Here is an 11,709-nt window from a genome sequence, read left to right on the forward strand (position 1 = left end):
AGCATCAATATAGGTTGGTGTTTAGGATGTAACCTTTTTTTGGGTTGTAGTTTTGGGTTAGGGAAACTAGGTGGCATTACACATACAGTTCTATAAACTGCATTTTGTATGAACATCAGGTGTAAGTGATGTATGTGTGTGTTTTTGTATAAAAACCATCTGAAAAGCTTCATCATATGGCTTAAGCCTCCAAACCTACTATAGGGGTGGCTTTCCATGCAATTCCCTCGGAAAAAATTCATCACATAGGAGTATAACACAAATTCAGAGCCAACAAACATCATAGGGGTGGACAATTGCAACTCAAAGCCTCCAAACCATCACATATGTGGCAAAGTTCACAAAAATCCAATCAATGCAGAGAAAACACACAGTATCATGCAATTCCCTCAGAAAAATTCATCACATAGGAGTATAACACAAATTCAGAGCCAACAAATATCACATGGGTGGACAATTGCAAATCAGAGCCTCCAAACCATCACATGGGTGTCAAAGTTCACAAAAATCCAATCAATGCAGAGAAAACATAGTGTATCATGCAATTCCCTCATAAAACTTTCATCACAGAGGAGTATAACACAAATTCAGAGCCAACAAACATCACAGGGGTCAAAAATTGCAAATCAGAGCCTCCAAACCATCACAAGGGTGACAAAGTTCACAAAAATCTAATCAATGCAGAGAAAGCATAGTGTATCATACAATTCCCTCATAAAATTTTCATCACAGAGGAGTATAACACAAATTCAGAGCCAACAAACATTACAGGAGTCAACAATTGTAAATCAGAGCCTCCAAACCATCACATGGGTGGCAAAGTTCACAAAAATCCAATCAATGCAAAGAAAACATAGTGTATCATGCAATTCCCTCAGAAAATTTTCATCACCGAGGAGCATATAAACCAACATAGCCAAGGCAGAAATCATACTCAACCACTTCCCTAAAAACAGCCTCCAAATCCTACACAGAGGGTGGCTTGGAATTGAAAAAATACTCACAGATTAGATGAGATCCTTGAGACTATGCAACAAGATCAACAACATTGCTTTTTCATTCTCGGTGTACTCCACTTTTGATGAGGACAGTGGTTGAGTTTCAGAGTCGTCAAAGGGGTGGGATGGTGGCTGAGTTTTAGAGTCGTCAAAGGGTTGGGACGGTGCCTGCGTTTCAAAGTCATCAAAGGGCTAGGACGGTGGCTGAGTTTCAGAGCCGTCAAAGTCGTCGCACAGCATGAGATATTCACAGCCGTGAAAACCCTCGGACGGTGGAACACATTCAGATCCGTCAAAGTCCTCGCATAGTGGAACACATTCAGATCCATCGAAGCCCTCAGACGGTGGTTTAGTTTCAGATCTGTCGAAGACCGCAGACGGTGGAGGAGTTTCAGATCTGTCGAAGCCCCCAAACGGTCGTTTCTTTTCCGATCGGTGGTACCAATCGACCGCTTGTTCGAATTCCAAGCTGTCAATGACCTCCGGTGGTGTTTCAGGGACGATAGTGTCGATAGATTGCAACGAATCAAAATCCGGCGTTGCATCCCATTTGTCGTCCATGAGAATCGAATGGTGATGGAATAATGGAGGATATAGAGAGGAGATTATAGGAGACGCCGATTAGGGTTTTGATCGGTGGTACCAGAGATGAGAGTGAGGAGAGACGAGAAGTTGGATAGAGTGAGAAAGTCAAATGAGGGGTGGCGTTTGGGGGGGGGGGTTGGGGCAGGTTATGTAATTCATTTTTTTGGTTTATTTTTATGTAAATAATAACATTTGAGTGTAAATTTGATGAATAATGTGGTTAAATTTTATATCCAAATATAGTAGATTCTAAATGTGACTCTTAAACTGAGACGAGCTTAAATGGCAAAATGTGACTCTTAAACTGGGACGGATGGAGTATTTAAATATAAAAAAAATAGTAAATAAATTTCGAAAAATAGTAAAAAAGAGTATTTATAATTTCGATAGATGTTAATGGAGTAAATAAATTCCATTGGTCCGCCAGTTTCACACGTTCAAATATAGGTGCGCGTATATAAATATAAATACGCGAACATACTTCTTCCAATACATTCTCTCCTTTCCGATCGCCGGGGCTTTCCAATCTCCAGCGATCCAGATTGCTTCTCCAACTCCCCGTATTCTCTTCCGACCCGCTTCTGCAATAGATATTTTTTTCACTCCTATTGCACAATCCCTAAATCATTTCTTAATTTCGATCCATCTCTACCTTTTGTTTTTCCGATTTGCCAAAACCTATACATCTAGAATATAGTTTTACTTGTGCAAATATACATCTTTGTATAGGTATATGCATACATTATACATACGTAACATACACGAGATGACGAAAGCCGAGATGTTTCACAAGATAATAAAGATAGGCCACCGCAAGGTGGCGAAAACTGATGACGATTTCGCCCACCCTACGCCGGTACGGCCAAATTCACCCCAGCCACCGCAAATGCCTGCTGCCGCGGCGCCGGAGCTGCCGCCTCTCAGCGCAATCGAAAATCTACCGACGTTTCGAGACGTTGTAGCTGTGGATCGCCACGATTTGTTTTCGCAGAAGGTAAAGATATGCTGCGTGCAATTTGATTTCTCTGACACTCTGAAATCGGCCAAGGAGAAGGAAATTAAGCGGCTGACTTTGATTGAGCTCGTCGAATTTATTCAATCCGGTTCTGGAAAAATTACCGAGGCGAATCAAGGGGAATTGATTCAGATGATTTCTACCAACATTTTCCGGTGCTTGCTCCCTGCCTCCCACGAAACGACAGATTCTGTGAATGCTGAAGCTGAAGATGAGAATCCCTTTTTTGATCCTTCTTGGCCACATTTGCATCTGGTTTATGAGCTGCTATTACAGTATGTGGTCTCACCGGATACAGATACAAAGACTGCCAAGCGCTACATTGATCATTTATTTGTTATGAAATTGCTTGATTTGTTTGATTCTGAAGATCCAAGGGAGAGGGAGTGTGTGAAGACTATTTTGCATAGGATATATGGGAAGTTTATGGTTCATAGGCCATTTATTAGGAAGGCGATAAACAATATATTCTATAGCTTCGTGTATGAGACAGGGAGGCAGAATGGGATGGCGGAGCTGCTGGAGATACTAGGGAGCATCATCAATGGTTTTGCATTGCCAATGAAGAAGGAGCACAAGGTGTTTCTTGCACGAGTTTTGATACCGCTCCACAAACCAAAGGCGCTAGGGATGTATCACGGCCAGCTATCATATTGTATTACACAGTTTGTGGAGAAGGATTGCAGATTGGCGGATACCATTGTTATGGGACTATTGAAGTGTTGGCCGGTCACCAATTCGCAGAAGGAGGTTCTTTTTCTTGGGGAACTTGAGGAAGTGTTGGATGTGACGAACACCGTGGAGTTTCAGCGGTGCATGGTTCCTCTGTTTAGACAGATTGCTCGTTCCATCAATAGCTCTCACTACCAGGTCTCAAAAGCTCAACTCAGTAAAGTATTTGGTTGCATTGTCGTGTTGTTACTAGCTTTATCCTTTTCTTGTGCTGCTTAAGTCAACTGATTTTTGTTTGGTATAACTGCTTATATTTCTTTATTTGATGAATTATTTGTATCTTCTCTACTTGTCTAGCAATTCAACTATCTGTAACTTATTCTTGTATATGTTTTCAAATCCATCAAGATGACCCCGAGATTTGGTACAATTTGTGCCCTTCCAATGCCACTTTAGTGACTCCGTGTAGTCGAAGATTTTTTTCGATTCTGCTGCTACCGTGTCTTACATTCTGCTAGCTTTTCAGAATTTTGATCTATATGTGCCTGATTAATGATTTGGCATATCCATGATATAGTGATTTGGTGAAGCATTCACTTTGTATTTGAATGTTTGCAATGTACAAGTGCTCTTTTGTAACTTGAGGATGATTTATTCAAGTTCTCATAGTCGTTGCTTTAAATGCACCTTGTTCATTTATGTCTTCGCTCTATAAACTTCTTTGGAAGTAGGATAATTGTCTTGTTATTCTTTAACTTTCCTCATCCCTCTCATAGAGAAATATAGTACTACTATATATTTATTGCTTGCCCTGGAATCATACATCAGTCATATTCGTGCTGTATCTTATTGGGTCGGCCAAATGAATGTTTCAGGTTGCAGAACGAGCTCTTTTCTTATTGAACAATGACCACATTGTAGAACTGATTTCCCAGAATCGGAGTGTTATCTTGCCAATCCTTTTTGATGCTTTGCAAAAGAATACACAATCTCATTGGAACCAGGTAGTACACGGCTTAAGTCTTAATGTTCAGATAACATTCATGGAGATGGATGGCGATCTATTTGAAGAGTGCCGGAAGCAGTACAAAGAGAGGGAAGGCAAGTGCAGGGAGCTGGAGGAACAACGAGAACTAACATGGCAACGGCTAGAAGCAGCTGCTGCTTCTGCAGTGTGATGAAGGGGGACGAAGGAACACGTTAATCGCCTCCTGATTTCACTGAGCCGATTGATCCTCAAGAAGATTGGATTGGATTGGATTCATTTCCTGAGTCTCAAATCTCCAAGGTACATTATTTTGTATTAACACTTTTTTGCCCTTGTTTTGTGGCAAAGGAAATGGCAGTGTAACTGTAGATGTTATATGCTGGCGGTTTGTGAGTTTTGTTTGTTTTTGTACCAAACAAATCAATTGGGAGAAATTTATCTCGCATCTTCAACTTGATTGTCCTCTTATTTTTCTCTCTGTCAAAACAAAGTGGGCTGTAACTAATCCATATTTCAAATCGTCTATCAAGGCTCCAATCACCAAACCAAATTGCATGAAAAGTTTGAACTCAAAATTTTAAAACACCGGTAAAAAAAAAACTATTGGGTGACTGTCAAAGATCAGGAAAAGTGGAGTTGACTTAGTTAAGTGGTAGTCGTCAATATTTTTTGTAGTATTTCAATTTGGGAAGTGAGCTAATAGATGATGCAATATTACATATGCTTGTGATCTATATTGAAGTTTGTAGTAGTGCATTCTAATATATAGTGGCGTTTTTATTTTTATTGAATCCGAATTGTTTTTAATTTATTAAATTTTTATTTTTATCTTTTTCTTGTATTTTTAGAGTACTTAGTTTTATTTGATCGTAATTTAAAGGACCATCATATTTTCCGTTAAACTAAATAACATGTCATCCATTTTTATTTAAAATCATTCCATGCATATTATAAATACCAACTAGTATTAAAATGTTGTGTGTGGGTTAAATTAAAAAAAATTATCTTCAAATTCTTTTTTATAGACGAAGATGATGCACCAAACGAGATATTCTCTCCATCACATAAAAATATGTGCACTTTCCATTTCTGTCCATCCCATAAAAATATGGGCATTTCTATTTATGAAAAGTTGTCTCAACTAATTATCCATGTACATCAATTTAATCAATTTATTTTACATAGAGTAAACAATATCATTGTCCCAACGTGGATCTAACTACAAGATTAAGTAATTGCAGATTTAATTGGATAGAAACTGTCACCTCTAGAACGTTAGGATAGCCCAATTGTGAGAAATATCAAAATTTGAGCAAAGTTTATGATTTTAGAGACCAATATCCCCAATAATAAAGGCATGAATTGGCTTTTAATAATAACTGATGGGCTATGAGCCCAAACTTCAAGTCCAATGGCCTTCCAGAGCTATAACTTTAGGGCCCAAACTTACAAGTACCTAGGAATTTCATTTTTTTATATACATTTTTATTTATGTATTATTTTAACGAGAATTCCTAATTTTGAAATTATTTATAGATATAGTATTAAATAATGGTCTATTATGGCAAGCCATATTCCAACTTTATAGTACGAAAATTATGTTAACTTTTCAGAGGCATCATGCCTTTGATAATCAATAAACGTTTTCATGACTTTGTCTTTAATGGATAATGTTATGTATCTTGTATTAAGAACGGAGTACTAATTTTAAAATAATTATGTCTTCTACTATATAGTTACGCCTTCTAAAATATAAAATGTTGTTTTCAGTGGTGACAAACAGATGGAAACAAGAAGCACGTCGGCGAATATTTCCATTAGAAGTTAGAACCTCTCTCAATTATTGTTGTCGTTCCAAATACCACAAAGGAAAACATTCATAGATCAGATTAGTAAGTTAATAAGTCCCATCTGGTATTTTATTATGGAATATTATGTACTAGTAGTTAATATACTGAATTATTGATTTTTTTAATAAGTACAATAGTATGCAAAATATTAGTACTAGTATTATTCAGATAATAATATATGTATTTTATTATAATTATCAAGAATAACAATAATTTTCAGACAATTCATATATATACATTATTATTATTATTGTAAATATAGAAAATTTTGTTCGATATGTAATAATTTAGTATAAGATATAAACTGGAGTAGTAATTTTCCTTTGCATAGATAATAAAATAATTATATATATGTGGTGCATATTTTTGTAATGTGCATGGCTTAATGTGCCAGCAGTACAATGCATGTTAATTGGATTATATGAAATTAATGCCAGCAAATTAAGATACTATTTCTGGATGGAGTTTTATAATTTAAGAATTAAAAAATCACTTAGTTGTTAATCCCCAACATGAAAATTGATGAATTGTGACCTGCTTTTGTTGTTTCTCTTATTATATATAGTTGTAATTGTCCCACCACAAACTTACCCAAAAAAGAAGGGGAAAAGAGGAGAAAACTAAGCATAATGAAGAGCAGGAACAAGAAGCACAACATTCTTGATCCAGTTCTGATTCTGTTGCTCATTTTGATTGCATCAGAATCAAGCACTCCTCAAGAAGTGGGTATGTAACGTAACAATATAGTAGCAGAATTTACATTCTCTTGATAGTTTTAGCATCTAATGAATCTCATTCTTAATTTGTGTTTTTGATCAGAGGATGAAAGAGAGTTTGACTATTCAGAAAATGGTGAAAAGGGTCCAGCAAAATGGGGAGAGATAAAGAAAGAATGGAGTGAGTGCAGCATTGGAAGTATGCAGTCTCCAATAGATTTGTCAAATGAGAGAGTTAGAATTATTTCAGATGAAGATAAGAAGATCAATTATAGAGCTGCTAATGCAACTGTCAAGAATAGAGGACATGACATTCAAGTAAGATTATACTATATACATCGTGTTTGTTATAATTAGTCGAACGAAACTTGAGTAACTAAGGAGGATGAATGAATGTTTGCAGATTGAATGGCTTGGTGATGGTGGATCAGTTGTGATCAATGGCAGTGACTACCCTCTCCGACAAGCCCACTGGCATTCTCCCTCCGAGCACACTATCCATGGAAGAAGGTAAACACACACACATGACTAATTAATTAAGGGGTTATATATGTATAATCACCATATATGCATAATGTTGCATCAGTTATGACATGGAGTTACACTTGGTGCACCTGAATACAGATCCCAACCTCCAGAATAAAATTTATGTCCTTGGAGTCCTATACAAGATTGGAAAACCTGACAAATTTCTCTCCAAGGTAATATTATAGTATTTCATATTTATGTAACACTTTCAATTTTCAATCTGTAATACTTTTGCTGTGTCAGTTCATTCCAAGTATAAGGTCGATGATTGATATGAAGGACGAAGAGGTAGCAGTGGGGATGATCGATGCAACGGATATCAATGTGCACAACAAAAAGTATTACAGATACATGGGTTCTCTCACTGTTCCTCCATGTACACAAGGAGTTATTTGGACTATCAATAAGAAGGTAACCTATTATATTTAGTGGTCCGGACATATTGTCGTGTTGTATGTCTAACCAATCTTATTATGTTCGTATTTTATTTTATCTTTATGTAAATTATGGCATTGAAATGTCTTGAAATGAAATACAATGGGGTTCGGTACAATAAGATGATTTTGACCCATTTTTCAGGTAAGAACTGTTTCCATGGACCAGGTGAAGTTGCTTAGAGAAGCTGTTCATGATGTAAGTTTAACCACAAACAATTTAATTACTATTATACAAGGACGAACACAGAAAAAGAGATCATTAATGGCTATATTTTCTAAAATTTTATTCAGATCATTAATGGAGTAGATTAATATTCCCTTGTCATAATTTAATATTGTAAATATGTATACTAATGGTTCTTTTTTATCTTGACAGTACGCGGAGAAAAATGCAAGGCCATTGCAACCCAAAAACAGTCGAGACATTTTCATTTGCAGCCCTGTAGATGATATTTGAATCACATTTTATAAATTTGTTCGATTTATCCTAATTTTACAGTACTAAAAGGAAGAGTCGCTTCACTTCTTCCTTGTATTTTCTCAAATTTCATGTCTTTTTGTTGTTCATATGTTAAAAACTTATAATTGTGTGTGTAAAAGAGAGAAAAAGATGTAAACTTTTGTATTGATTAGATGAGAATAAGTAAAAGTTGTACATGGAAATTATGCATCAAAGTAGAATGATTAGATAAGGAATGGTCAAGGAATGAAGGAACAAATTAAATGGATCTTCCAGCTGCAATGCAAGCTACCAACATGTTGGTTGCAATCGATAGACGGGAAGGCTGATCATCAGAGCATCTCGGATACTCCAGACGAGCAGGATGCATGGCCTCCTCTCGTCTGACTCGTGTTGTAAGACTTGCAGTTCAAGCATTTGTGAGCCAAAATGTGATAGTTCACCTCACTTGTTTCTCCACAGTCATTGCAAAGGATCCACACCTAATAAATACCAATCACATTATGTTTTCTGTTTATAGGTAAAACAAGCTTCGATTTTTAACTATCAAAATTCCTACCATTTTATTTTGGTAGATTTGAGGCATAGGTGTCAAAGCAACCTCTTCGTCAAGCTTTTCCCAGACACGGGTCATGTCACAGTATGATTTCAAGCAAACTGGGCAAGTATACCTGCAACCAAAGCTCGTAGTCAAATAGCCGATCATGGATAATAATATGTAGTTGGGGGAATCATTAACAAACGAGTGAGAATCTTACTGGAAACGAGTTTCCATCTCTTTAACACAGTCGAGATGAATTGTGTGGCCACAGGGGAGGACCGTTATGTCTTTGGTTGTATCAAAAATATACTGCATTTGGAGGCAATACAAGTTAAACTTTAGGCAAACAACTGATTATCACTCGCTAGCACCTCGTTCAAGTAACTTGTGTTTACCTCGAAGCAAATGGGGCAGTTGTGATGCATGGCTTTCTCTATGCATAAGTGTGACTCTTTCAACAAGTTTGAGTAGCAACACTCTGAAACAAGAATTAGAGTAACTTCAAATGCTTGATTTCTAAATAAAAGAAAAGTAATGAGGCTGGTTAATTCGACTTACCACATCTATCACAGTGAAAAAAGTTTTCTTCACCACCAGTTCTAACACAACAAAGGAAAGAAGCGAAATGAGGATATATATATACAGAGGGTGTGCTATGTTGTACAGAAATACGGTTGTTGTCAAACATTAATCGTCATTGTTTTGGAACATGAGATATAATGAAGGGAACAAGGACCAACAGCTAGATGAATACAGGTTATGAAACTAGACAACGAGGTGCACAATACAACGTATTTTATAACCTTGCTTTGAATTAAAAGAAGAAACAGAGAAAAGCAATCAACCTGCAGATTCCACATTTATCGCAGTGATACTGATTCTTTGAAACCTGAAATTGAGAATCATGTTGGTTTTAAGTTGATAATTTAGAAAGAAACAGGGTTTCATTTCATAAAGAATGTAATGAAGAATCTTACATCATCATCGAAGAATTTGCATTTTGAGCAATAGTACTTCCCCAAGCAAACGCCACAAGAAATACATATTTGTTGAGCCTACATGGCGAGGAAAAGCAGCAGATTTTAATCAAGAGATCTTTGAATAACTCAAATAAAACATCCCTAATTTGTAAATCTAAATGAAGAATCTTACATCTTGTTCCGTATTACACAATGAGCAGATGACCTGAAACGAGATAGGATATTAAATCAAAGTAATAATATATGATTCTTAAAACATACATATGATCTAAGTAAAACTCATACAATAACTAAAACTACACAAGTTTTGTATGAAAACAAGAGTACAGAAAAAAAAAGCATATTCAAACTATATCGCGGCCACATAAAAATAATTGAAAATCTCAACTTGGTACAATCTAATTGACCAAATAAACCACCTTCTCCTTATTCCAACCAAGAGCACTCATTATCGATCATACAAGAACTCGATTCAAGAATGAAAACACGCAATACTGACCCTTTTTACTTCATGACGCGGGATATCATGGCGTTCAAGTGTATCAACATCTATCAAATTCTGCTCAATAAATAAAAAATACTGTTAGTATAATTTTACCTAACAAATGGAATCACATAATCTTCATGAATAAACAAAGTTAGAATCGAATTGGAGCACCTTTGCTTCATTGTGACAGTGCCTGCAATCAAATACTTCATTGCAACAAGGTGCTATGATCTTGCACCTCCTCCGATAATGTGAGCAGCTGAAATTTAGAAAAAATCATTATCTACCTATAGAGAGAGGCTTCAGCTTCAATCTTCAAATCAAAAAACATAAGAAACAATCATAGGTGAATCAGCAAAACATTCAACACAACTCAAATTTGAAGCAGCAGTCAAAATGAAGTGAAATTTTGAGATATATACCCATAGTTGCCAAACCCCATCTCTGTCCTGCATTCATCACCATCTACATGTGAATGAGATTTCTCATGATTCCTCAGATCACCGTCCATTTTTCTTCCAAATTCAAAAGAAATGTTGATATAATCCTCCTGAAAATTGACAAGAAACAAGAACCAGAACATCAAAAATCAAATACTGAAAAAAAAATCCATTAACATAGATCTGTAGAAAAAAACGATGATTGGAAAATAAGCATTCAATCAATCATACCTTAATTATGAAAAAAATAACAAATATCAAATCTTGAAACGTAAGCACATTAATATCCCACCAAAGATTGCATCTTTCACACAAAACTAATCGAAATACTCCCAAAATCCCCAAAAGGGACCCCTCAAAATTTCAAAATAACACCATCCATCTCTACATTCATCACCCGTTTTCCAAAAAAAAAAAGAAAAATTAATTATTGATGTACATTACCCGTGATGGAACTCAAGGGCTCCAATTCTGCCAAAATCAACGAAGAGAATCCGAAATTTAAATTTGCAGAGGATTGGTTAGAAACGATGCAATCCCTTTCTTCACCGCGAAGAAAAACTTATAATTTAGGTTAGAGCTTCGAATATGAATGTGCGAAGTTGTTGTAGTTGGGTTTGGCCAATAATGATGCTGGTGAAGACAAACAACGCGCGTATTTGTAGGCTAAACTTGGAACTCACATCGACTAGTTTTCAACTGCAAATCATATTCTGTGCTTTTCTACAATTCTTGTTTCCTCGACAACGATGTTTACGATGTGTACTGAATCTTGCTGTTTCCCTCTTTGGAAATATCCATTGAATAATGGTTTTAAAAATTGATTAAAGCAAATTTAATAATTTCTTTTTTATATAAAAATAAAATAAAATATCTAATCATAATTATTTTATTCACTTTTTCTATTTTTATTTAACCTTTATTTAATCTAATTAACACAATTTCTTAAACACTATATTAAAAAAATGTCTCTAAGACCATCCACAATAGCACCCAGTCGACCGCCCAGCCG

The 11,709-nt window shown here is 35.9% G+C and overlaps 3 protein-coding genes across 3 annotated transcripts; 2 read left to right on the forward strand and 1 right to left on the reverse strand.

The window, feature by feature from the left end:
• The first annotated feature begins 2,079 nt into the window (after positions 1–2,079).
• LOC121762607 (serine/threonine protein phosphatase 2A 57 kDa regulatory subunit B' beta isoform-like) lies at positions 2,080–4,715 on the forward strand. Its single transcript, XM_042158555.1, has 2 exons — positions 2,080–3,468; positions 4,146–4,715. Exons 1-2 carry the CDS (start codon positions 2,317–2,319, stop codon positions 4,446–4,448), a joined length of 1,455 nt encoding a protein of 484 aa, XP_042014489.1. The 5' UTR covers positions 2,080–2,316; the 3' UTR covers positions 4,449–4,715.
• A 2,012-nt stretch (positions 4,716–6,727) lies between these two features.
• On the forward strand, positions 6,728–8,333 carry LOC121762632 (alpha carbonic anhydrase 7-like). The gene is made up of 7 exons (XM_042158588.1): positions 6,728–6,834; positions 6,928–7,142; positions 7,228–7,334; positions 7,411–7,525; positions 7,596–7,763; positions 7,932–7,985; positions 8,166–8,333. Exons 1-7 carry the CDS (start codon positions 6,738–6,740, stop codon positions 8,244–8,246), a joined length of 837 nt encoding a protein of 278 aa, XP_042014522.1. The 5' UTR covers positions 6,728–6,737; the 3' UTR covers positions 8,247–8,333.
• A 64-nt stretch (positions 8,334–8,397) lies between these two features.
• LOC121762631 (E3 ubiquitin-protein ligase RZFP34-like) lies at positions 8,398–11,461 on the reverse strand. The gene is made up of 12 exons (XM_042158587.1): positions 11,142–11,461; positions 10,680–10,807; positions 10,429–10,516; positions 10,270–10,329; positions 9,943–9,975; positions 9,768–9,845; positions 9,636–9,679; positions 9,349–9,389; positions 9,186–9,268; positions 9,008–9,099; positions 8,809–8,920; positions 8,398–8,731 (listed from the first exon to the last, which is right to left on the reverse strand). Exons 2-12 carry the CDS (start codon positions 10,766–10,768, stop codon positions 8,582–8,584), a joined length of 870 nt encoding a protein of 289 aa, XP_042014521.1. The 5' UTR covers positions 10,769–10,807; positions 11,142–11,461; the 3' UTR covers positions 8,398–8,581.
• Between the last annotated feature and the right edge of the window lie 248 nt (positions 11,462–11,709).

This window comes from Salvia splendens, chromosome 13, assembly GCF_004379255.2.
Source record: "Salvia splendens isolate huo1 chromosome 13, SspV2, whole genome shotgun sequence".
Classification (NCBI taxonomy): Eukaryota; Viridiplantae; Streptophyta; class Magnoliopsida; order Lamiales; family Lamiaceae; genus Salvia; species Salvia splendens.

Excerpts from the sequence above, each read along its gene's own strand:
- LOC121762631 (XM_042158587.1), bottom strand. The coding sequence starts at position 10,768 with ATGGACGGTGATCTGAGGAATCATGAGAAATCTCATTCACATGTAGAT. Across the intron at positions 10,330-10,428 it reads ACTGTCACAATGAAGCAAAG|AATTTGATAGATGTTGATAC; the intron begins GTGCTCCAATTC and ends TTTATTGAGCAG. Across the intron at positions 9,680-9,767 it reads GCAAATTCTTCGATGATGAT|GTTTCAAAGAATCAGTATCA; the intron begins GTAAGATTCTTC and ends TCTCAATTTCAG.
- LOC121762632 (XM_042158588.1), top strand. The coding sequence starts at position 6,738 with ATGAAGAGCAGGAACAAGAAGCACAACATTCTTGATCCAGTTCTGATT. Across the intron at positions 7,143-7,227 it reads ATAGAGGACATGACATTCAA|ATTGAATGGCTTGGTGATGG; the intron begins GTAAGATTATAC and ends GAATGTTTGCAG. Across the intron at positions 7,986-8,165 it reads TTAGAGAAGCTGTTCATGAT|TACGCGGAGAAAAATGCAAG; the intron begins GTAAGTTTAACC and ends TTATCTTGACAG.
- LOC121762607 (XM_042158555.1), top strand. The coding sequence starts at position 2,317 with ATGCATACATTATACATACGTAACATACACGAGATGACGAAAGCCGAG. Across the intron at positions 3,469-4,145 it reads TCAATAGCTCTCACTACCAG|GTTGCAGAACGAGCTCTTTT; the intron begins GTCTCAAAAGCT and ends TGAATGTTTCAG.